At 33.9% G+C, this 23,449-nt stretch overlaps 1 protein-coding gene across 7 annotated transcripts in view; it reads right to left on the bottom strand.

Moving 5' to 3' along the window:
• The window catches only part of LOC130607073 (sodium channel protein type 1 subunit alpha), a 93,316-nt gene that overhangs the window by 8,735 nt on the left and 61,132 nt on the right, over positions 1 to 23,449 (bottom strand). For all 7 annotated transcript variants that reach the window (XM_057423856.1, XM_057423857.1, XM_057423858.1 and 4 more), the window contains 6 exons: positions 22,355 to 22,837; positions 20,823 to 20,940; positions 19,305 to 19,459; positions 16,435 to 16,608; positions 15,550 to 15,672; positions 4,583 to 4,864 (listed from right to left, as the gene is read on the bottom strand). In XM_057423856.1, coding sequence (XP_057279839.1) covers positions 4,583 to 4,864; positions 15,550 to 15,672; positions 16,435 to 16,608; positions 19,305 to 19,459; positions 20,823 to 20,940; positions 22,355 to 22,837 — 1,335 coding nt within the window. The remainder of the gene's footprint in view (positions 1 to 4,582; positions 4,865 to 15,549; positions 15,673 to 16,434; positions 16,609 to 19,304; positions 19,460 to 20,822; positions 20,941 to 22,354; positions 22,838 to 23,449) is intronic.

The following is a 23,449-nucleotide window of genomic DNA, read 5'->3' on the forward strand; positions in this document are numbered from 1 at the left end:
TTGAGAATTTAGCTGTGAAAAAATGGATACTTAATTGCAAAAGCAGAAGTGTCAGTTTAGTGAGAGAATTTGTAATTTTTGAATACGTTCTGAACAACAGCAAATAATAGATCTGGAGTTTCAGTGTCAAGGCATCTGCATAGTGAAAGAATATTATTTCTTCTGCATTCAGTAGAAGCTTAGGCTAGCTTATTGTTAGGCTCAAATTTATTTGCAACACATTTTCTTTAACAGACATAAGGTATTATTTGGGCATATGTGCACACTGAATGGAATATAACACAAATATAACTAAGACATCAAATACTTAGTTTCTTTTTGTATTTTCAAAAATAAAAATACATTGTATATCTTTGGTGACACTAAATAAGGAGCAATTCGTTGATTTCAAAGATTACAGCAGTGTAACTGAAATCAGCATCTGTTCCAAATGTTGGGTTTTTTTTCCCCCTCAAGGAATTTTGAAAAACAGATATTCAAATCCAGATTCAAATGTAGTTAGAAGAACAATCAAAACAAAAATCCCCAATCTGCTTTACTATTGTTAGAAGTATGTAGACTTTTTTCCTGATGAAGAATTTTGATGAAGTTATAAGTAATCTGAAGCTTCACCACTTCTTTACCAGAAATAATGACCAGGAAGATTCACATTAACTTTTGGACATACAATAGCATTTTGCTTTTAAAATACTAACCTGCTGGAACTTTGAAGCTGTCCCAGTCTTATAGCCCTAATTCAGATTCTGATTTTACCCTACAATTCACGAGACATGTTTTTTAGTTTGTATCAGTAACAGCCGAATATTGTAATGTTGTGCTTTGAGACCCACTGGTTTGCCACATTTTATCCTTGTAAGCAGGATATAAGCTTACCAGCAGGATAAAAGCAGGCCTTTAGGAGATTTACTTACCAAAGAATCCAAACACTAGGTTGAAGTTAAATAGGCATAAGGCCATAGAATTATCAGGGCAGATGCCACATCTCTTTGTGTACACTGACCTCTTCCTCTTCCTCATCGATGCATGAAAATTGTGAAAGGAGTTTCTCCAGCAGATCTGTCTCTGCTTTGATGCTTTTCTTTAGGGACAGAGAAATACTCAAGCAAGTTCAGACCAAGAAATGAAAAAGTCTGCAGATCCACACTGACCAACATAAGCTACGCTGCGTCATAGAAGCAAAAAATCCTTACAGAGAGAATGTGTACTTATGACTGATGGCAGGAATATTTGCACTCCAAATTATTTAAGAACTTTGGAAAATAGTCTCTGATTAACAGAGCCTGTGATTAACAGAGTCAAACTTGATTGTATCAGTTGCACATATTGATAGCCTATATCTTGGGGCAGAAAGAATTATAGCATTGTTATCAATACTGAAGATTTTCTACACACACTCCTGCCCCAAAAGAAAAAAATACAATACGCAAACCAAAAATTAGTTTGTTCTTTTTTGTAAGTCCCTCATTCCAGAAATTCATTCACTATCACTGCCAAGTAAACTCAAGAAACAGCTTGTTATAGGGTTTTCATTAAAGAGCCACTGCCACACATTTCCAATCCTTTTTTTTTTTTTTGAGCTTAGAATGTTTCTTTCTGAAATTACCCCACTTCTCTTGAGTATTTCTGTGTGAAATGTCTGTTTCTTTTCTATATTACTCTTAAAAAAAAGAGTATTTCGGTGGTTTTTTTTTCTGCAATGAACAGACTCATATACTACTATAAAAGGCTTTTCATGATCCATAACAAAAATTGTTAACAAGAATAATTTGTGTCTTTCCCAGAATAATACAATTCTCAGTGCCAGGGTTCTTTTGGCTTATTTTTGTCTGTAATATTTTTTGTCACGAAAATAGCTCTACTTCCAGCAGTATTCACACCAGATAGAAAACCTTAGTGGTGCAGCTAATAAAGATTTATGTTGTATTACCTATAACCCAGAAAAGCTGACGGGATTTACAATATTCTTTGACAGACTCAAAGGGCATGAGTTAGAAGACAGAATGGAAATAATACAAGATTGCAAGAGGCAGGTTTTGGTAGTTTGTTTCCAGCTTCCTGAAAAAGGGACCTTGTATCAGTAATTCACGCATTGATACTTATCACTGAGTTTGTCATCAGAAAAATGACATTTACCTCTGTTGAGTTATTTTTGCAGGTCCATTACAACCTAAACAAAAGTCTGTGCTTGAGGTTGTTAAATTGGAGAACCAAATTACTTCAGTAGACTTTTAAACTAATCATTAAGATATTAGAAAAAAGGCTCCTAATGTTCACATTGGGAGTACAGAAAGCACATTCACTGGCAGCCATGATTTTTCAATCAGATTTTTCAGGCTTAATACCTTATTTGGGCCAAATACTCGTCCCCATAGCTTTATTTTTCAAACTGACATCGTAATGGATACCTATAATTGAGCAATACCTTAGTATTTACTCTTTACTGTTCCTAGAAGCTGGGAAGGATGGGTAGGGAAATCTAGGGTTCTGACATACCTATTCACTTCTCATATTTCTTCTGAACATGATGGCTTTCTAGATTCTCATCCAAATTATTTTATATATCAAATAGAAAATCACACTTATAAATATCTTCTTTGAGAAGATAATGTAAGAATCTCAAACATTTATGAATTGTAGCCTTTCTTGTGTTCATGAACGTGACAATAAACCCCATTGATTCTGTGCATTTTAAAGCATTAACTGAAAACCAAGCTGGTATTTTCCTTCCTTTTCCCTAGAGCTTTTATAGTTCCATAACTGCAAAATCACTACTAGTGTCTTACTTACCAAACCCTATAAAGACCCAGAGAGAAGGGTCTGGTTTGTGCAATGACAGATGAAGTGCCCCCCCTTTTTTTTTTCTGGTATGTTATACAAAAAAATCTCCTCATGCTTTTACAAGCATTTTAATAATACAGAAAAAATAAGTAGTGTTGTCACTGACATTCTACTCACACACACAAATTAAAATCCATCCATTAGGCAAGCCTTTGATATTGGTGCAAACTCTCTGTATTGTAGATACCACAAAAACAGCTGGCGTGTCCTCCTATGAGAGATAGCCCCCCCTGTGGTGGTCTAGATAAATTTTTCCTTTGGAAACATGGGAACAGCTGGCAAATTTCTCCCAATTTGCCTGCTAGAACAATCCAATAATTTAAGAATCTAAGACTTCATGTAAGAAATCTTTGCTGCTTTTCAATGAAGAGAAGATGGAATAAGCTGTGCATAGGTGGGACACTGAAACATATATGACTGCAATTAGGTAAGGGGTGGTGACTGTGGCCATAGAGGCAGGTAAAAATGTAGCTGGTATTATCCCTGTCCCACTACTGAAGGAATAATTGCAAACCACCTGCAAAGGGTTTCACTGATGTCTTGTTTCTGCTCAACATGAGTAATATAGCATTATTTCTCCCTGACTCCCAAAGGGGATTCTAGGCCAGTGGATATAAAAAATAACACAAAGAAAATAAATATTTAAAGTCTTCCTATTATAATCCATCTTTTTTTACCAAAATCAAAATGTATTCAGTAGTTTATTTCTTTAGTGCTGGTAGTCCCTCTCTGCTATTTCTTGGTGTGACAGTAAAGTATATAATAAAGCACAGTGAAACTTAAATTGTCAGGGTTACCAGTCACACAGTTGAGATGCTGTATGAGCTGCGAGAGGCAGATCACAGAGCTTAGAACTAGTTTTAGACCCTGTGCAGAACAATGTTGATACCACTGTAACATGTTGCTGATTTGTATTATTGAGATTTCTTATGCCAATGTAAAAGCTAGAAACTTATTTATAACCTATAAAAATGAAAACTAAGCTTCTGCAGAATTAGACAGTAACCTCAAAAAACCATAGAGGTTGCTGAAGACACACAACAAAAGTTAAAGTCCAGCATTTTCTCAATTAAAGCTGGGTCAGATTATTAGTTACTCCAAAATACAAAGATAGAGAGTTGTGAGAATACACTTTTTGATTGTGAAGGCATAACCCTATAGTATTTTACAGCATATATTTTTTTTCCTTCTTTTCTTCCCTCAGTTTTTGCTAAATAAACTCCACTAGATGCTTATGCACAGAAATAGCAGGGAAAATATTTCACAGAGTACCTAATGATATTTTTATTTTATTTCTCTTCTGAATGAGAAAATACCTAGATCACATAAGTCAGCACTGGTGGCAGCCACATCACTGAGATATGATTTCCTACCTGGAATTCTTCTCTGTGACTTAATCACACCAATGCCAATTTTGGTTTTCAGCAACAGTAAAACTTAAAATATTCAGATAGCTGAATGCCATTCCTAGGTACTTCCAGAAATTTAAAAGTTAGAAGGGGCTGGAGGATGAAGGGAGCTATAAATATGAAAAATAACCCTTGTTCTGTCAGATGTCCTAAAAATTCTTTATTCATCTTAGTAGGCTCTACTTGCTGTTTACTACGAAAGGAGTTATCAGGGCAGTGGCATCACCAAGTCACAGATATAAATCATCAAGCAAATATTTTCTGTCTTTGTCATTAGAATCGCTTTTCACTATTACATATAAACAGAAAGAGGTATATAAAGAGTGATCACTTACTACTTGAAGTAAAGAAAGATACCCAAATCCTACATTATCAAAGTTTACTTTCACGTTTTTCCACCGGGCACTTTGATTGTTTTTTATGAGTTCCTCGCACTGACTAAAATTGTTGATTTGGTCGACTTCAAACCTTTCATCAGTTGTGGTGTTAACACAGTAGTAGAACTTCCCAGCAAACAGATTTACTCCCATGATGCTGAAAATTAGCCAGAATATAAGACAAACGAGAAGCACGTTCATGATGGATGGAATTGCTCCTAAAAGGGCATTCACAACCACCTAATACACAAATACAGGGGGAAAAAGAAAAGAGTGTAAGAAAGAATATTTACAGCAACAGTTTTGTATACTGTTTTACCAATGCTTAATAAATACTCATTCAGAGACTAATGATATAAAATTTAAAACAGTACATTAATACGTGTAGTATCGCACTGTTCTTTTAAATACGTAACATTAGTACATGTAATGAAAGGAAAATAAGTGAGAAAAAATAAAATAATTAAAAGAAAAATAAAAGAGAAGACCTGGTGGTAATAAGATGAAGCCTGACACTGATTTGTTCTATGTAAAACACCACAAACATGTTAAATATAAATACAGACATAATAAAATCTGAAAATGCATCAAATTATAGTTTAAAAATGCTTAAAGAAAAATGGGAACCTGTAGATTTGATCAACATAGCTTTGAAATTTAAGCTGAAAACTTAAATGCCATGAATCTAGAAACTAAGCTCTACATTAAAGGATTATGCAGGAATTAAATACATATCTTTATTGCCTTATCATTCCATGCAAGATTATAACAAAGATTAATTTCTTTGTATAGAAAAGCAAGACAGTTTTGCAGTATGTGTCTATTTGAATCAACATAATTTATTTCAAGCTCCAGTCTTATTGTTCCATGTATTCAGTTTTAATCAGTAATACCCTTCATTTATCTAAAGAAGGACATATATCAAGGATGTAGTTAGGGTGTGTGAGTTTGCATTTTACATTACTTTTGACCACTTCCCTTCTAAGCCCCCAATAATTACTTATGTAGATAAAAACTGTATTTTTTTCTGATATATACGGTAATTAATCACATGTGTCTGTCAGAGCTATCAAAGATTTTGCGATTTTTTTTTTTGGCTAATATTTGAGCAATCATTTCTCCTTAAGTATCCAATACCAGATCTCATTTTACAAGTTACATTTTATTTTAAATGTTACTTTTTTTCTCTTTAAAACTTTTAGGACTTTGTAGGAAGGTAAACCAAAATACTCTGATTCACAGGAATCCAATTTCTGCAGTAAGACAGGCAAGGATTGGCATGGATACTTGGGGTGTATGAAGGCATTTTAGTTCATTTTTGTCCCCTGATTTCTGCATAGAGGGATCTTCCCACTACTAACATAATTCTGAGCAATCTCAGAACTGCTCAATCTTACTACCTGCATTTCACAGCCTCCTGAAGGCCTTTGGAAGCAGAGTATTGTGGTTGTGTTACGCATCACTCAGCAACCTCCTCCTCCCAAATGTTATTTCCAGGAACTGGGACCTGTTTAGAGATCTTGGGTAGAAATGTTATTTTCAGGGCATATTTTCTTCTCATTTTAAGGGGCTCCTTCATTGCCAGAGAGTAGAAATGGGACTCTTCTGTAACTGAGAATTACCGTTAATTTTTATAAACTGAGTTTTTTAGAATCTAACCTTTCTTGGCAGCTTCTGGTTTTGATGATAACTTTATAGGAAGCATGCTTGCTTCTTGAGATTTCTCTTATAAAAAAATTGAAGTATCTAGGTGATGTATGCATAAGCTAGCCATTTAAAGAAGTATTTAAAAAGACTAATGAGGTCCCAGTAATATTCTGAACATAAGAAACCATTTTCAAAGGAGCGAGGGAAATGTTTTTTTTACTATCCTGTTGGGAGAAGAAATCTGTTGCTACTTAGCTTGATGGAACTGAGAACAACATCAAATTAGGAATGCAATGATTCTGGAATTTATTCCAAGTCTGACCTGATCTATGACACTGTATTATGCTATGGCAGCTTTGAAATTCTAGGCCAGCTAGAGCTTGTCTTATGTTTTCCTATTTTTTTTTCCTTTTTTTCTTCACCTATAAACATGTTCTGGATGTGTTACACTAATGGAATTCCTTTTTTAAATCTTAGTGAGAAACCTGAAAATAGAGATGTCAAGGAAGAAAGATAGGGATTTAGTCCTGCAACTTAAATACATTAAAGTTACCTGTGCTCACAGGAAGAATGGCTTTGTATGAATTAAGTGCCTGCAGCGGTTACCTTTGTAACAGCCCTGAGATCCACTGGGCTACAGCACAGATCCAGAAGAGGCAGCAGAATACTAACAGCTGCAGTAATTGTTACAACAATTATGAATTGATAATAGTCTTAGAAAGAAAGATTTCTACAAAATGCCATCAGTGTATCTCGCATCTTTAGATGATCAGGTAATGCAGCCGCCCTTCTGAGACTGCCAAAAGGTCAGCCACATTTTATTGAATAAAAAGTGAACAGCTTCCAGCAACTGTTCCAACAGTGGTTCCAACAACTTATTTCATATAGGTCACTGAAAATCCATCAAATGGTAACAATTTTTGGTCACTACTGACCTGGCCTGGATGCGAACTGGTGACCTAGAGATGAAAGGCTCTGTATCCTATTACCAACCCCTTGAGCTATCCAGTCCCCCTGGAAGGTTTTTTAAGAAAAGAAGAAAAGAAAATTAAAACTTTTAGAAGTCGTTTTTGTTTCTGTTTTGTTTCTGTTTTCTTGGGTTTGTTGGTTTGGTTTTTTGGTTGGTTTTTTTGGGGGTTTGTTTTGTTTTGTTACCAGTGCTGAGTCTTTGCCCTATCATATTTAAAACGTAAAACTGCATTTTCACATGCTGGTCAGATGTTCGGCTGACTGTAAAGTCCACCTTAGGAAGAAGTCTTTAATTTCTTCAGTATATACAGTTGGAGGCAATTGCTTAAGCAGCATTTTTTTCCCACTTAGGTTTTTGTTGTTTGATTTGGGAATAGCTGAGGTATATCAGAATAATCAGGACAGGCCTTTAGCTTGCGTAATATATATCCAAGATAGCACCCATACATACACACACGACACCTACACACATAAGTTTATACACATAAGTTACAGCAAATGGGCAGAAAAAAGTGAGAATCAATTGAAAAGTGAACTGAATGCAGAAAAGAGATCAATTAGCATTTCTTAAGTAAAATTTAGTGAAAAATTTAGCAAATAAAATTTGTCAGTCTCATAGAAAAGAGTCTGTAGTGGGTAAAAAAATGATGGCAGCTACAGCTCTTACTTCTTGTTCTTCAAATCTAAATCAAATGTGTGTGATTCTAAACGTATTTTTTTTTTATTTTAAAAGGGGTTGTTCTGTTGCTCCTATTTCCTGTTATTCCTTGATACAGAACATAGTGCCAATAACTGGAAAAAGATGTTTACAGAGTTGCTTGCTTCTTTGTTTAAATTACCTATGCATTTCCTCAAAGCTGGGATGCTGTTGGTCAGGCTGACTCTGGTGATCAAGCTGCAAAAGCCCAAGCTGATTCTGCATGTTCACCTCCTTATACCTTCAGGTAGGTGGAACTGCATCAAGTGCAAGTGAAAAGCAACACCTGATACCTACAAAGACAAACGTGCCCTAGGCTATTATTCATCTCAGTTGATATCTAGTGGGGAAAAAAAAAATATTGTGTGAAATCATGTCTCTTCTAGAATAAAGCAGTATTTCATATACACAAAAGTGTAAACAATCTGTAATAAAAGAGGCCTAATTCTTTCTCACAAGCAGAGGTTTTTTAACTGTGTAGGAGATGGGTTTGAACTTGTGAAACACTGAATTATAGCTGTTAAAATCAAGTCAAGATATCTGCTGATAATTTACTCCAACTATGATGGTTTATACATAAGTATACACCTGCATGAACAAACCGCCATTTTTTTCCCTTTTAAAACCCAACCTCTCCCATCTAAAAATCAAACATTCGATAATGCCTTTTCATCCTAAAATATTTTTAACAGTTATAAATTTGAAGGGACTGGCACCTGAATGACAAAACAGGGATTTCATCTGAATTTATACTGTTTTATAATTTCCCAAGGTGGCAGGGGCTCAGTGTGACAAAAGTGGTTGGGACAGTCCCTTTGTTGTGACCAAATAATAACAAAAATGATGTAATAATGGCTTCCTGTTCTCCTGGGCACTACAAAACTACAAAAAATGCCTTTCTCTGAAGTTAAAGAAGCCAGTTCTACAAGTTTAACAAGGCAAAAAGTCAGTGGGATCAGATGAAATGGGTATGGAGCTTAAATTAGCAGTTGGAAATGACCTGTGGGCCAGCAAACAGAATTCAAATGCTGCTCAGGGCAGAGGATTAAGACTTATCCTCAGTGGAGGCTTCGTGATCTTTGCCACAGTTGCTTTATGTGAGGTTTGGAGGTGCCCAGGATGATGCAGTACAGGAAAAACATTCCCACACAAGATACCCTCTCTCATCTGAGTGTCTCCATGGAGTTTGGTGGAAGAGGGATGACATGGATACATAAGGATTGGAAGGTCTGTGTTGAAGGGATAAAGTATATGTACATTGCCACAGCAGTAATGTAGATGGGAACTTTTATTCAAAGGTAATAAAGAAAATTTATCACATGATGAGGACAGAGTTGGGAAGGGAGAAAGGAAGAGGAAGAAGAGAGAGAGATTGCAATGATTTTTTTACTTCCTAATAAGACGCCTCAAACTACATATTTTCTCATTCTGTAGCTTGGAATGGGTACACTGGGAAGCAGCATGCTGCATATGCTTGATGATGAGCTATGAACTGGCTTTAGAGACAAGAGAGGATGAGAATTAAATATTTATGTGAGAGAAAGTGCAACCTACTTGACATGATCCAAATAATGGTTCTAGGGAGGAACTACGGTGAATCAAAAAATGTACAATCACTCAAGGTATTCAAACCTTTTAATTTTAAATTATTTACTTCTATTTTATCTTAATGGGCTTCCTATGAAAAAGTCTCAGAACTTTGTCCCACAAAGGGTGGTACATCATATTTCTGTGAATGTTGTGAGCTGTAATCCACTAATTATGTTCTACTATTCCAGTATTTACCTCACCGTAAAAAAAACCACAACCCAACAAAAAAACTCAAACCTCAAATCAGAATCAAATAACCTCCTCAAAAAAACCTTCAAAAAGAAACAATACAAACTTCCCCAAACCCTATTATAACAAATAGGAATTTCCCATAACCCAGCTTGTGTCCATTGCCTCTCATTATAACTTTGCACATCTGAGAAGATGCCTGGCTTTGTTTTCTATCCTCCAACCAAAATTAGTGGTATCTTGTGGCATCTGCCTTTAGGAAGCGCATAGTGAAAGAACACCTATTGTACACAGTTTGCCTTAATGCCATATACTTTTAAATACATGACCTACAATTATGTAAGCCCAGAATTAAGTAAAATTTAGGAAAATATTTAGAAATTATAGAAGCAAGGGAAAAAATACAACTGCAGTCTTCTTCTAGCAAACTAATGCTTACTCTTAATTCAGGATCACTATATAACAGTAAAAGTATGTAAAATTAGATTATGATGAGACAAGAATATTATTTAAATCAAGAAAAAAAAGCACAAAAGTTTGTCTCATAAAAGAAATGAATGCATTTTGTCAGTGTTAGAACTGGCATGAGAAGAACCTCATGTGAAACAATCAAAAAAATGTGCCTATTTGTGGCAATATTTTTTACAACATTGTTGATTTTTGAGTAAAATGAATACTGCATTGGAAATTCATGGTGAAGATTACTAGAAAACTATCATTTAAAGTGGCAAGTGTAAAGAAAAATTTGGATTTAAGTGAGCATATGCAAAGAAAAGACAGGCAGATGGAAAGAATCAGAGACATCTGAGAAGGAGGTACAACTAAACCTTAATCTTAACAGTAATGAACAAATAAAGTTGAAGCAAGAGTGAAAGATCTCAGAGGAAAAGAGAAATCACTCCCTTAACAAGCCAATTGCAGTCTTTCCTACTTTTCCTTAATTGTTACTGTATAAGTGCAGCTGACTGAAGAATGCTTTTTGTTAGTGAATTTTACCTCCAAACTACTTTCTCACTTAACACACAAACTATTTTTATAACACTTTGTGCTGGAAAAATTTCGTGTTATTGAGTAGGAGTTTGCATCTTTGAAGGATAGAACTATTAGGGAGGTTCAACTAGATGGTCTCAAAAGGTCCCTTGAAACCTCAATGATTCTGCACTTCTACCTTTTAAAAAAATTAACTTTGTCAAGGTAGGAACAGAAGCATTTCTTAGTCACATAATAGCCTATTAAAAGTAAGCTAAACAGTTGAATTAACAAAATACTGTAGTTTCCAGGGCTGCTTTCATTCTGTTCCTTATCAGAAATCAAGTATACGACAAAATATTTTGAAGACAACATAGAAAAAAAGACATTATTTAACGTACTTTATGATGAAATACAATAATTATCTGCCAAGCAATAGATTACATGGCTGCATTTGTTTGAGAAGACCTGGTAAATATACTAAATGCAAACAAGCATGAAAATAGAATAATTGCTTAATGTGGAACAATATCTTTGAATTTCACCAGATGCAGTGAAAAAAAAGTTTTGTTGTCCTTCCCGTTGCACAAATGAGATGTTATTGACCTTTATGTATTCTTTAACAATTTTAATTACAGTGTAAAATATAGTATGTATCTCATTCAAATGTCATCAACTTTTGATCCTAAAAATAAGGATTTTCTTCAAGAAAACAAATCAGAACAAAAATAATCAGTTTCAATTATGTAAGAAATTCCTTAAAAAGTTCTCTTCTAATTATAGAATTACAGTCTAAGAAAAATCTCACAATACTAAAATATTTCCTGTATTATTTATGAACATCTATATGGAAAGTCTTCTTACATCTTCTTACATTTACAAAAGTTTGTAAATTTTTTAGTTGTTTTTCAGGAGACATAACAACTAGCTTCCAACACAAGCCAAAGAAGACTGAATTCAGATTCCAAGAAAAGATTATGTTTCTTACACAATATCTTGTGCTATCTATATACACTTGGAGTGATTTATTTAATGTGATATATAGGGGTATAAAAATTATGCAAAATTTTATATTGGAATTATATAAATATCTGTAGTTGTGAGTATTCAGATCATATCATTTTGGTATGTGCTTAATGTATTACAGGTAATGTTCAAAAACTATCTATGGGATATTTCTTAATGTATGTAGCTACAAACTGAGTAACAGAGTAAAGCGCAGCTCTTTCCAAAACAATGTAAAAGGCAGATTCAAATTTTAAAACAAAGCCAATTTTTTATCTCAGTTAAAAAAGCATCTAAAAATAGCTGAGCGATGTTTTCATGTTATTTCTGTAACACCAAAGGATAACTTCCAAGTATTTAAAGCAATTAAGAAGTGAGTACAGGGTGAATATATATAAACTAGTTTTGCTGCTACTGGGATTCTCAGATGAGACTGTCTCTCCTTCTGACACTAAATAGACAATGTAGTGATTAGTATGTAGTGATTAGTCACACTGCAATCATTAAGGGTAGAAAAGGGGGAAATACTGTACCCATAATACAGATAAGGGGAGGAACTAGTGGTCCACCCCATCCAAGCTGAAGAAAGGTTATCCTATATGAAATAGAAATATATAGCCTGTTATTAGTTGTGAATCTGTAATGACAGACACTTGATGTCATGTTTTATAATTCAATCATATGAATATTTCCTACTAATGAAGTTTGGAATACTCATTATCGCTTTCCTGGTAAAGGAATCTGAGGAATAGCTTTTGAATTTTAGAGGACATCAAATACTCTAATTTAGTTTTTCAAGTCATGAAATTGGACTGGAAATTTGAAATACAGTAAATGTTTAAAGCCATCAGCCAGAAATATGCATAAGGCATGCAAAACTGAAAGTGCAAGTGTATATTTCAGATTGTTTGCTGCCTTCTACTATTTCTCTAATAAAAAAATCAAGCACGGCATGACATGCTTTATTTGTGAAATTAGACACAGATGCATGCTTTATTGTCACTTATTTCTCTAACTCAGCAAAGCAATGTATACTTAGTATTCTACATTTACAGGTAGCATACCAATTCAGAAGTCACGCAAAAGCATTATATTGCAAGTACTAAAAAGCTAAACAAAAAGCAATGGGTATATTCAAATCTCAGATAGCAGATACCTCTGCTTAGAACGTACACTAATTGAGATGAGAATATAAACCCTAAAACAGAAATTTAAATCAAATTAAAGCAATTCTTTACTTTCCTTCCAGTATCTGGGTGGAGTTGTTTTTGAGGTTCACTATAGAACCTATTAACATTTCTCAGAATTCAGTTTATTAGCAGATATTTAAAATACCTTTAATATGTCAAAATTAACTTCTGTGCTCAAAGCATGCACAAACTATGGACCATTTGTACCCTATGTTGGTACAAGTGATTTATATATCTTATATTTACTTTGGAAAGAGAATTTATCCCATTTATGAAACAGTTGTAACTACAGAGTAAAACAGTAGACTTGTAAGAATACAACTTAAAAAGTGGAGTATGTTTCATATTTAGGGATAATAGAATAGTTATCAGTATTTACTATGTAATATGCTGTACTCTTCCAATTCACCAGAATGCTAAAATTATTTAAGAAAAAGGTTGATTTAAAGTAGCTGAGAATTTAGCAGATTTTTTTTAAAAATGCATATGATCTCTTATATATTCAAGGCAAAATTTGAACATGGGAGTAAATGTTAAAATGGTTAATACGGGCTGAATAAAAACTCTGCTTGTTTTGTCACAGCTCAGCATAGGTATAGGCAATATAAGAAAGAAAAGAGGGTTGATTTACTTTTTACTGGCAGGTAAAAGAATCTGGTTTTATGGATTTTTATGAAATGAGCTCAGTTTCTGAGAAGACTGTAATTTGACTAAAATCTTATGATGAGCTGGTCAATTATTTATTATTTGAATCTTTTTACAGTTTGTGAGTCATTCATAAAGTAATCTTACGATCTGGCAATGAGCTGTTGTGAATACTTGCCAAGTGCTTTGGAAAAACACTTTTTCATAAGTGCATGTAACTAATAGTAAAGATAAGGCCTATACAGTTGCCCAGTCAAATTTTCTAAGTGACTGGAATCAGGCACTTCATTGATTAACATTAATATTGGAGAACAGAGCTGAAATCGTTTTTTCTTTTCCAGGCTTGTCTGTGATTCCTACACAGTAAGTTGCTTATGAATTATTCATGTTGTATATCTGAATTTCTACCATATGATTGGGCTTCTGTCATAATTTTGTAGTTATTTAGTAAGAAATAAAGGAAAGCAGTAAATAGATTTTAAACTACAGGTACTTTTCTTTGAGCATAAATATTCTAAATCTTTTAAGTGGAAAATTTACTAAGGCAATCATGTAAGGATACAGAAAAAATGGAATAAAACATTTGGCAGTCAATTTTGACATTATCTTTCTGTAATTTTTTTTCTTTTTCTTTTTTTTTTCTCAGTGTCATCTAAAAAGCATTTCTTGTCCCTGTATCTGGGACTCCAGTCTGGTCTGAGAGCCCTCCTGCAACTGAGCAGAACATTATTAAAAAAGGAAAGCTGACAGCAATTTCCCGACATTCCTTTTCAGAGAACCACATTTACCTGAATGTTCATGAACAGTAAGTATAAAGAAAAAGAGGCTAAATCAAGTAGTCATTCCAAAATTAAATGGAAATTTGTACATACTGCAGTACTTGACCAGCTCTTACCCTGCTGAATATCAATTCATGAATTTCAAATTATGAGAAAGCTATTAAAAGTCAATTTGCATATGAAATTGAAGATTATTATCTAGTAATAATTTTATTAATACCTAGTAATAATTAGCGATATTTTTTCTGATGTGTTCTGAAGTAGAGATATACAGCTTGATGAATACTATTAAAGGCATCAATTTCCCTTGATTAAGCTTAGATTTGTATCTAAATATTGTTGAGATTATATATTCCAGGCTATTCCACTGGTATACAATTGATTTGAAATTCATCAGCCCATTGTTTCCTCTTACATTTCTATGAAGTAGCAAAAAAGCATTCTCTCATAACATATTTCAATAACATGCATATAGAGTTAGTTTGTATTCAGTGGCTTTAAGGAACAGAAGGTATAAACAAATGAAAAAATAAGTTAAAATGCTTTCTTGAGTGAAATGAATAAAAAGCAGGGCCGCTAAGTTACTCAAAGTAAGTAAGAATAACCTTATATACATTGCATTGAATATTAAATGGAGATCTGTTGAAATAAGAAAAGCATTTACCTTACAAAATGAAGAATTTAATAGAGAAATCAAGTAACTTAATCTGTTTTTAAAGTCAGCCAAACTCAGAAATAGATTTAAACCACTAACAAGTATGAATGTATCTCCGGTACCATCTGGTAAAATTCAGCTGGGTTTGACCCAGGGCGGTTCTCAAATGCAAAGAAAAATGAAGGATTTCCACTGGTAAGAGAAGATATCTTTATTAACTAATGCTAAATTAGATTCCTGTATAAATACTGTGATATGTTTATCAGTAAAATATTACTAAAATCGTGTTACATTTTATTCATTATTAAGGTTCTGTTAAAAGAGTTCATAGTTGGTAATTTCAATGCCTGGGATTGGCTAGAACACTCCTGAGATTGGCTAGAAAGTAAAGTAACCTTAATGAATATAACTTCTATGTGGTACTGCATATGGATTTAGGTGAATTGATGAAGCTTTTTGCTTATCTGTTAGTAAAAGATATGCAATAGATAGATAGTGCAGCCTTTCTGCATGGACTTGTCATTCCTTATTCTGCATGCATGTATTCTTTCTATGCATGCATAGTTTCAGATTCTTTCATGTTGTCTTACCCTCATGCCTTCAAATCGTGACAAAGCTCTTAGAGGTCTCAAAGCTCTTAGTGTCCTAAGGGACTTAATGGCACCAAGTTCAGAGTAACCCAATGCATTTGCTGTTAAGCTAACCAAAGAGACCTATATGAAAACAGGAAAGTAAAAATTATTATACTGTACATGCTACTTTACATACCATAGATGTGAGATACAAACTTCTTTAGAAGAATCTAATTTTGGACCACTTTCTTCAGGAATAGGAAGTCTTTTAAATAAAAAAAAAAAAGTAACATGAAAGAAGAGCAGGAAGGTAATCAAGCAAACAAAGATGTCATAAGGTAACATCTGTAAAAATTAATACTTCTGATTTTTTTATTTTGCTAGTGATTTGAGAGCATTTAAAAACACAGAAAGCAAATTACATTAATCTCTCCTTTTTACTAATTTAGGTATTACTTTCACTTTTTCTTTGTTTTAAACTGATGTTGGGATCAGTAATTATAGCTGGTAATGAGCATTTGATTGCCCACAACTGAAATGGAAATGATTGAAGCCTGTTCTGAATTAACAGATGGGTCACAGAGCAACATTGCTCCTTTGGAAATTGGTAGAAAGGACTAATTTGTCTATATTAAGTTACCCTAATGCTTTTACCTGACTGCTGATTTTATATGCTCTACAGATTGACATTAATCTTGGTTATGCTGTTTCTTAAAGACTTTACAAGAACAGTTACACAGGTGGCAGAACTCCACAGGTCTTTTTATATTTTATGTCCCCATATTACCTTAGTGCAGATACCATATTCCCTACGTTTGCATAGATACTATGGTTGTACAGCAAGTAATTAAAAAAAAATCAGATTAAAAAAATACACAAGTCACATCTAGGAAATACACATACATCGACAATCAGGAAGTCCAGCCAGCACCAGGCATTCGTAAAGTATGTTTGATAGCCATAGGCCACCCACTTCAGCAGCATCTCCAGAATGAAGATGTAAGTAAAGACCTTGTCAGCATATTCCAGCATGGTCTTGATAGTTTTACGCTGTTCAATATATATGTCTTCAAAAGCCTGTAAATGAAAACATTCAAAGATATTTGTTGTTATTCCCTTTTTCTACTGCACAATACTTCAGGTTGCAACAGAAAAACCCCCACCAAAACAAAAAACAAACAAAAAAAAGGAATCAGTCTTTCTTCAAGAAAAAGCATGAGTGTCACTTTTATATGGTGGGTGTTGTTTTCTGCTAACTCAGTATGTACCTGTTTTTCCCTGACGGAACTATGTTTTCCAGCTTGCAGGAGGAAGAAGCAGATATTGCAGAGCAACCACTACCCTGATCAGAGATTTTTATTTATTTAATTATTGCTGATTATGAATTATTTTTCTCAAGATCATTTTCAGTACTTACAAACAGCACTGATTCTGCAGAGTGGTGTGCCTAAACTGAATTCTAGAGAGATCATTTGGTTTGTATATAGGTAAAGCTCATTTAAAAATCCAGGGTCATAGCTTTAAAATATTCAGGACAATGTAAATGTAAATACAATTGACCATTTTTTAAGTCCTGCTGCTTTTTGGAATTTTTAATATATGAATCATAAAAGAGAACTTTCTTTCTTTAAAAGAATATTTATTTATCTAACTCAAATACTTGCTTCATTGTATTATCCACAGTTAATGAGATACATAAAATTTCTGAGCCGCTTGCAATGTTATTTACCTTTTTTGTGTGATTTCAATTTTGTACATTTGAAAAAACACATAGCTTCTGTGTTTCAGAGATTCTTCCTGTCCTCCAAGAAATTTTTCCTTTAATTTCTTGTAAATTTTAATTATGCTATTATTTCATATGGAGAATGATTGATTTTATGGGTTTGAAAGAACTGGAATGGTCTGCTTTCTTGCAAAGATTTATATATATGTTGTTCCTAACATTTGTTTTTACCCAGCCTGCTTTTGAATTACTTTACATCTGTCAGTTCAAATAATTAGTTCTTGTCTATCAGTCATCAAATTAACATTTGTGTATCAGTAATTTTGGATACTTCGTTCAGGCACTATCGTACTTGACACTCCTCATAATCACCAACAACTTTAGCTCACAAAACTGGGAAGGGCCCACACAGAGGCTAAGCTAGCAGTACTCCTGGCAGCTACACTTGTGTCTGCCCCCTCCCTGAATGCCCCTAGGGCAAGGGTTTGCAGGCAGCCTGCAATGCCCCTGTGCCTGCCAGATTTCCTGGCTCTAAGGACAGTGAGATTTGTCTGGACTGTGGTCTTGGGGTTAACATTGGGATGCACTACTTGCAGGTCCAAACAGACTTTTCACTACCACAAAGAAGAATGAAGGCAGAGCAGGGTCTCACATCTCCAGAGGCTTGAGCTAATTAATCCCTGGTCTCTGCAACATTTTCACAAAATAAATATTCTGTGGATGACACACACCTTAGGTTCACTAGCATGAGATGTGATCGCTGTGGGATGTCATCTCAAGATTCTTTTAAGTACAATGATGGAAATTCACCTATATCAGATCTCTTGCCAGTACTTTTCTCTCATTTAAATTCTTGTCACTAAAGGTTTTCTCCACTTGGTGGCATCCATCAAAATTCAGTAATGTAGATATGAGTCTTTTGTTATTTCAAGGGCTTTAGATCACACGGAAGGTGTCACATGGCTTTGACTAAAAGCTGCTTATTTGATGATTATGTTGGTATTAGACCAAACAAAAGCAGAATGACTCTTAAAGATTTAACCAAAATTAATGATGTATAAAATCATGAACTTCTAACCACTAAGGTATTTTAAAGTGTTGGGAATGGTCTAAAGAGTTTGGAATAGAATTTTGCAACACAATTTTTTTCATGATGCAGGAACTTGAGTAATTTACCAAAGGGCAAATGCTAGATGCTAGATATACTCTATGTTATCTCAGGGCAAGTAGTTTGCTTAAGAAATTTCAGCTTGGTATGTATCCAGGCTCACATTTATTTTACAGTTCATCTCCAGTTTCCTTATTCTTTATCATTATTTGCATTTGTGAAATAACAAATTGTTGATAGATTGATTTTTTTTTTTCTTTTATGATTACAGATTTATACTATGGTTGGGTTTTTTTTTTTGGTTTTTTTTTTTTTGTTCTGCCCTCACATACTTGTTAAACTTAAAGCAAATTAATGTTTTTACAGATATACCTTTAGTCTACATGAGTATGAGTCAGTAGAAGCTGAATTAGAAGCATAAATAATAAACTCCTATTCTTAGAACAGAGTAATTATAAACACACGGTCTTAATCTTAGTGTTCACATAATATTTATTATCTGGCTCTGGCTCTGGCTCTTGCAAGGTGTTGTCAGCTGTTTATGCCATTACAGTTACTTCCAAACTCTTGTTTTTTCATTAGTGACAGTACTTTCCCCTGAGTTGAATCAGTAACTGGGGAGCAAACTAAAAAAACAAACTTAAATATATTCTCTTCTTTGCAAGTTGTCCCTCTCCCTGCTTCAGGTGTGTCACTATCACTTTCAGCAACGAAGTTAAGCTCTCGCTAACCAATTACGTCTATACTTTTTTCAACATATTGTTGAGAAGAGACTTTTTTTCTACCATTCTTTCAAAAGCCTGACTAAAATTCAGCTCTGTCACTTCAAGACATGGAATTGTGTGTTCTTTCTGGTGGAGAAAAATAAGTTCAAACAATGTTTGATGAGCCAACTTTTAAGAACTTCACTGACAACATTATGACTGTTCATGTTTTACTTACCAGAGCTCCACTACTGAGGAGAATCATAAACACAATGAAGGTCTCAAACCAGTTGTGTTCAACAATCCTGAAGCAGGTTTTTCTAAGGTTCCACCACTGCTTTCCTCTCCCTTCTTCTATACTTACTTGACAGCACTTGAACCTTCGTACACAGCCTTTACAACAGTGTATATATTGAGAGAGGGAGAAAAAATAGATTTTGTTGGATTGCATTAAATTTGCTCATGCATTCTGTTAATGATACAATGCTACCTTTCCAGAAGCTGTGCTATTTAGTAAAAACCCAATAGATTTTCACATAGATGACTTTCTTTTTCTCCAAAGAAAAAAAATACCCCCCCAAAAAAACCCAACAAAAATACCCCCAAAACCAAGCCAAAACCCTCCAAATTTCAAAACACGAAGAAAATTTGAGTTTACAATTATATGAAAAAGTAAGAAGAAAGTCTTTTTCTTTTATCAAGAACTAAGTGCTCAGTACAGAGCACACAAAAAGGTAAAAATCCATGGAACATAAAGCCAAATTACAAAATACCAAGTATCAGTAGAAATAGACAAACTCATCCAAATGTATACTAGGTTTATATTGTAAGATTTGGGTAAGTGTTACTAAATTGTACTTTCTTTTGGGGGGGTACTAAATTCAGACAATATTGCATTTATTATATGAAAAAAACAAGCCTCTAAGTCCTGAGCTTTTCAGTACCAGCAAATTCTCTAATTTGTGCCCTAATTTATTTATGCTTTTATGATTTAGCTCCTGACATGATTTTTGACAGTAACATTTATTTTCTAAATGCTAAATCTAACTTCTGCTTACAAATACCAAAAATAGCATTTGTATCCTTACATCATTTTTTATACCCATTCCTTTCCCCACCTCCTTCACACGCATACATCCATAAAGTTTCTCACAAGAAAATGCCTTTGTAAATTAAGTTTATGACCAGACTGATGTTTTATTTATTTTTGTAAAAGGGCCAATAAAAGGTGTCATTAAAGATGAATGAGTCCACCAGGTGAGACTGCTCTTGCTCCAGGTGGCACACAAAAAGCCTCTGCCTTCTCTTTTGGCCAACCTGTAGGTGGTTGATTTAGCATTTTGCACAAGACCATCCAGGTGAAGTTTTTATTCACCACTCAGCAGCTTTTTCAGTGCTGTATGCTTTATAAAGCACTTTGATAGATAACTATGAAGAATGGTATATAGAGAGACTGTAACTAAACTCAGAAAGTATAGTAGTTCATACTAAAATAAATCACCAATATATTTATCTTATTTAAAAATAATGATAAATTTCTGATAAAACCTTTTCTTAATAATTCATCTGATATATAGTATAATTGTGGTACCATTATCTATGTAGTAAATTATGGTCTAAAAGTACTACTGCTGCTATTCACAGTTTAAACAGTAACAAAAGAATAACTCAGTACATAAATATAAATACTTAGTTTAAATAGATAATTATTCCATATTTCATTAGTAAGTATTATTAGCATTTTTGTTCCAAACACCTTCTGTGAAGCAGGCCTCTGGCTCCTGGGCTTCTTCAGGTTCAGCTTCTGGTTGCTCTTCTGCAGGAAGTCCGATATCGACTGTGCTGCCTTCAGAAGAACTAGATGAATTTAACTTCTGTTAAAAAAAACAGAAGATAAAAAAGAAAAAAAAATAGCATGACAATTGCACCATAAATATTTTTAAGGCAAATATTTGTTGTTTTCAGAATAAGTAAATAATTCTGCCATATTTTTGAAGTGTCTAGTAGTCAACATAAGTAATTTGCTGATAATCATATATGAAATTTGTACAATCTTTGGTTTTGCTTCTCAGTTGTACGGATCCATTAAATAAAAGGTGTCTCGATAGATAAGGCTTTAAAAAATATTCTTAAACCAAAAAATATAAATTATAATGCCAAGCCTGCAAAGATCTATGACCACAACTAGCCATATTAATATATTAATATATTTTGGCTAACATTTATCAGGGAAAGAAATATTAATGCTTCAGATATTATTTGGGAAACAGGAGCAACGCTATCTCTGATATAGGTTGCCATGGAGAAAGGCTCTTTTGTACAGATTTCCTTTCTCGAGGGGATCTAAATATTGCACTTTGGGGTTTTGTTGAGACCACTAGAGGGCTTATGCACACTGAACTGACAGCAGTACAGAATTCAGCTAGCCAAAAATCGGGTATCTTATGTACTGTTAAAAATACAAGAGAAGCAGGGGAAGATGAGCTATCCCACAAAGAAACTGAATTGCTACCAGAATGGAAGTTAACTAGTTTAAGGTTGAGGTTCCCAAAGTCAGAAAACTAATTTTGGTAAGTGAAAGAAAGGTAATTTTCTGATTCAAATAAAATGTCAACAAACTAAATCACTAAGGGTATAGTTGGTTTGCAAATTATGTTACCAAATAAATTATTTTGTCAAAAGAGCCACAGACTAAAGGTCATATAAGGGAAGATTTATAGCCTTAATATATTTTTTCTAAACAGCACACAGCTCTCAGCAAGGCTATAGCCTGCTTTGGCTACATATTTTCACAACTAAGTGAATTTGAATTATATGGAAGAGTCCATGGATCAAACTTCTTTTTATGAGAATCTAAGTCTAGAAGAGCTGACAGTTTTAAAATCTAAAAGAATTCCAGTGTCTAAAGGAGTGGCAGGGAGATGAACGACACTCTTAATGGGACCCATGTTACAGGAGGCAAACAAAAGTTTCTGGAATAAGACTGTAGCTAAGGCACTGTCCTGCTCTATCAGTTGTTACAACTACCATATGGACCACAAAGCAGTCCTTAAAGGTTAGTTCTGTTTCCCATTGCCTGGCCTCTCCTCTCAGAGACTAATTTTAAATGCTTACTCACACTTTTGTTCATCAAGAATTAAACCCTCCTTTTTACACTCATTTATGTACAAAAGAAGTATTAAAATAAGAAATGATCAAGAATTGCATGCACTGGGAGCTGAAAAAAAAAAAAAAAGAAAAAGAAAAATACTCAAAGATCAGAGAGAAAAACACAAAATATCTCAATACCTCTTTACTTTCTTCCAGGTCTGATTCACTACTAAATTCCTCTGTGTTTAGATTTTCAAAGTCAGATTCACCCACAGCAATGGGCACTGTCACAGTGAGACTTGGGTTGTTTATGAATGACATGTAATCACTTTCATCAATGATGTATTTTTCCACACTGCTACCTGTGCCTATGCCACTGGTTGTTCCATTCACATCTTTAATATAGTCATGGTCCTTGCTTAGTTCCACAGTTGTGTGATTGGAAATACAGCTATTTTTGTTGTTCAAATCTTCAAGCGGTTTGATTTCATCTAAAGCTTTTTGTTTTTTAACAAAAGCTTTTTGGATGAATTCACGTGCTTTTCTTTTCACATAATCTATGCCCTTCTGCATTCTTGCTACAGCAATTTGGAGATTATTCATTTCATTGTCATCATCTGTCACAGCAAGGTTGTCTGCACTAAATGAGCTCAAGAGCAAGGCCAAAAATAGGTTCAGTACCTGCAGAAAGATTGAAAAAAAAGGATGTTCTAGACTTTATCCCAACAAAGAACATTTATTTTATTAAAAAATGTGATATTAGTGACATCGAAGACTGAAACTGCAATAATTCACCATAACCGAATAAAACTATCCTAAAAATTTTTTCTCTTCTTCATAAAAAATTGAGCTTTTAAAATTTTGCTTAGATCCTCTTCACTATTCAAAAATATTCCTACAACTGTCAAATATCTGTAAATGTGTCTTTAAATCCCCAAGGTATATAAATATTTTGGTCCCAAATCTTATAATCTAAAAATGGAGATAACAGATTTACTATTCAGCATGATTAAAAAATTTAATTTATCCTATTACACAGCAGAAATTAGATTATTTTGGTGACTAATCATATGGGATAAATAATAAAAAATCCACAGCAAATGGTTTATAAAGAGCCCATAAAGTATTTGAAGCACAAAATATTTACAAAAAGCCAAATGACAAATTAAGAATGTAAGTAAGTGCTCACTCTAACATTCTTAGGATTCTGATATTGCAGAATACTTTGTTCTCAATCCAAAACAGCTCTTAAGCTTAACTTTTAGCATCACTTGAAACCACCTGCTTAATTGC

This window comes from Pezoporus wallicus, unplaced genomic scaffold (genome assembly GCF_028554395.1).
Source record: "Pezoporus wallicus isolate ANWC-B61680 ecotype Strahan unplaced genomic scaffold, APGP_CSIRO_Pwel_v1 contig_1181, whole genome shotgun sequence".
NCBI lineage: Eukaryota > Metazoa > Chordata > Aves > Psittaciformes > Psittacidae > Pezoporus > Pezoporus wallicus.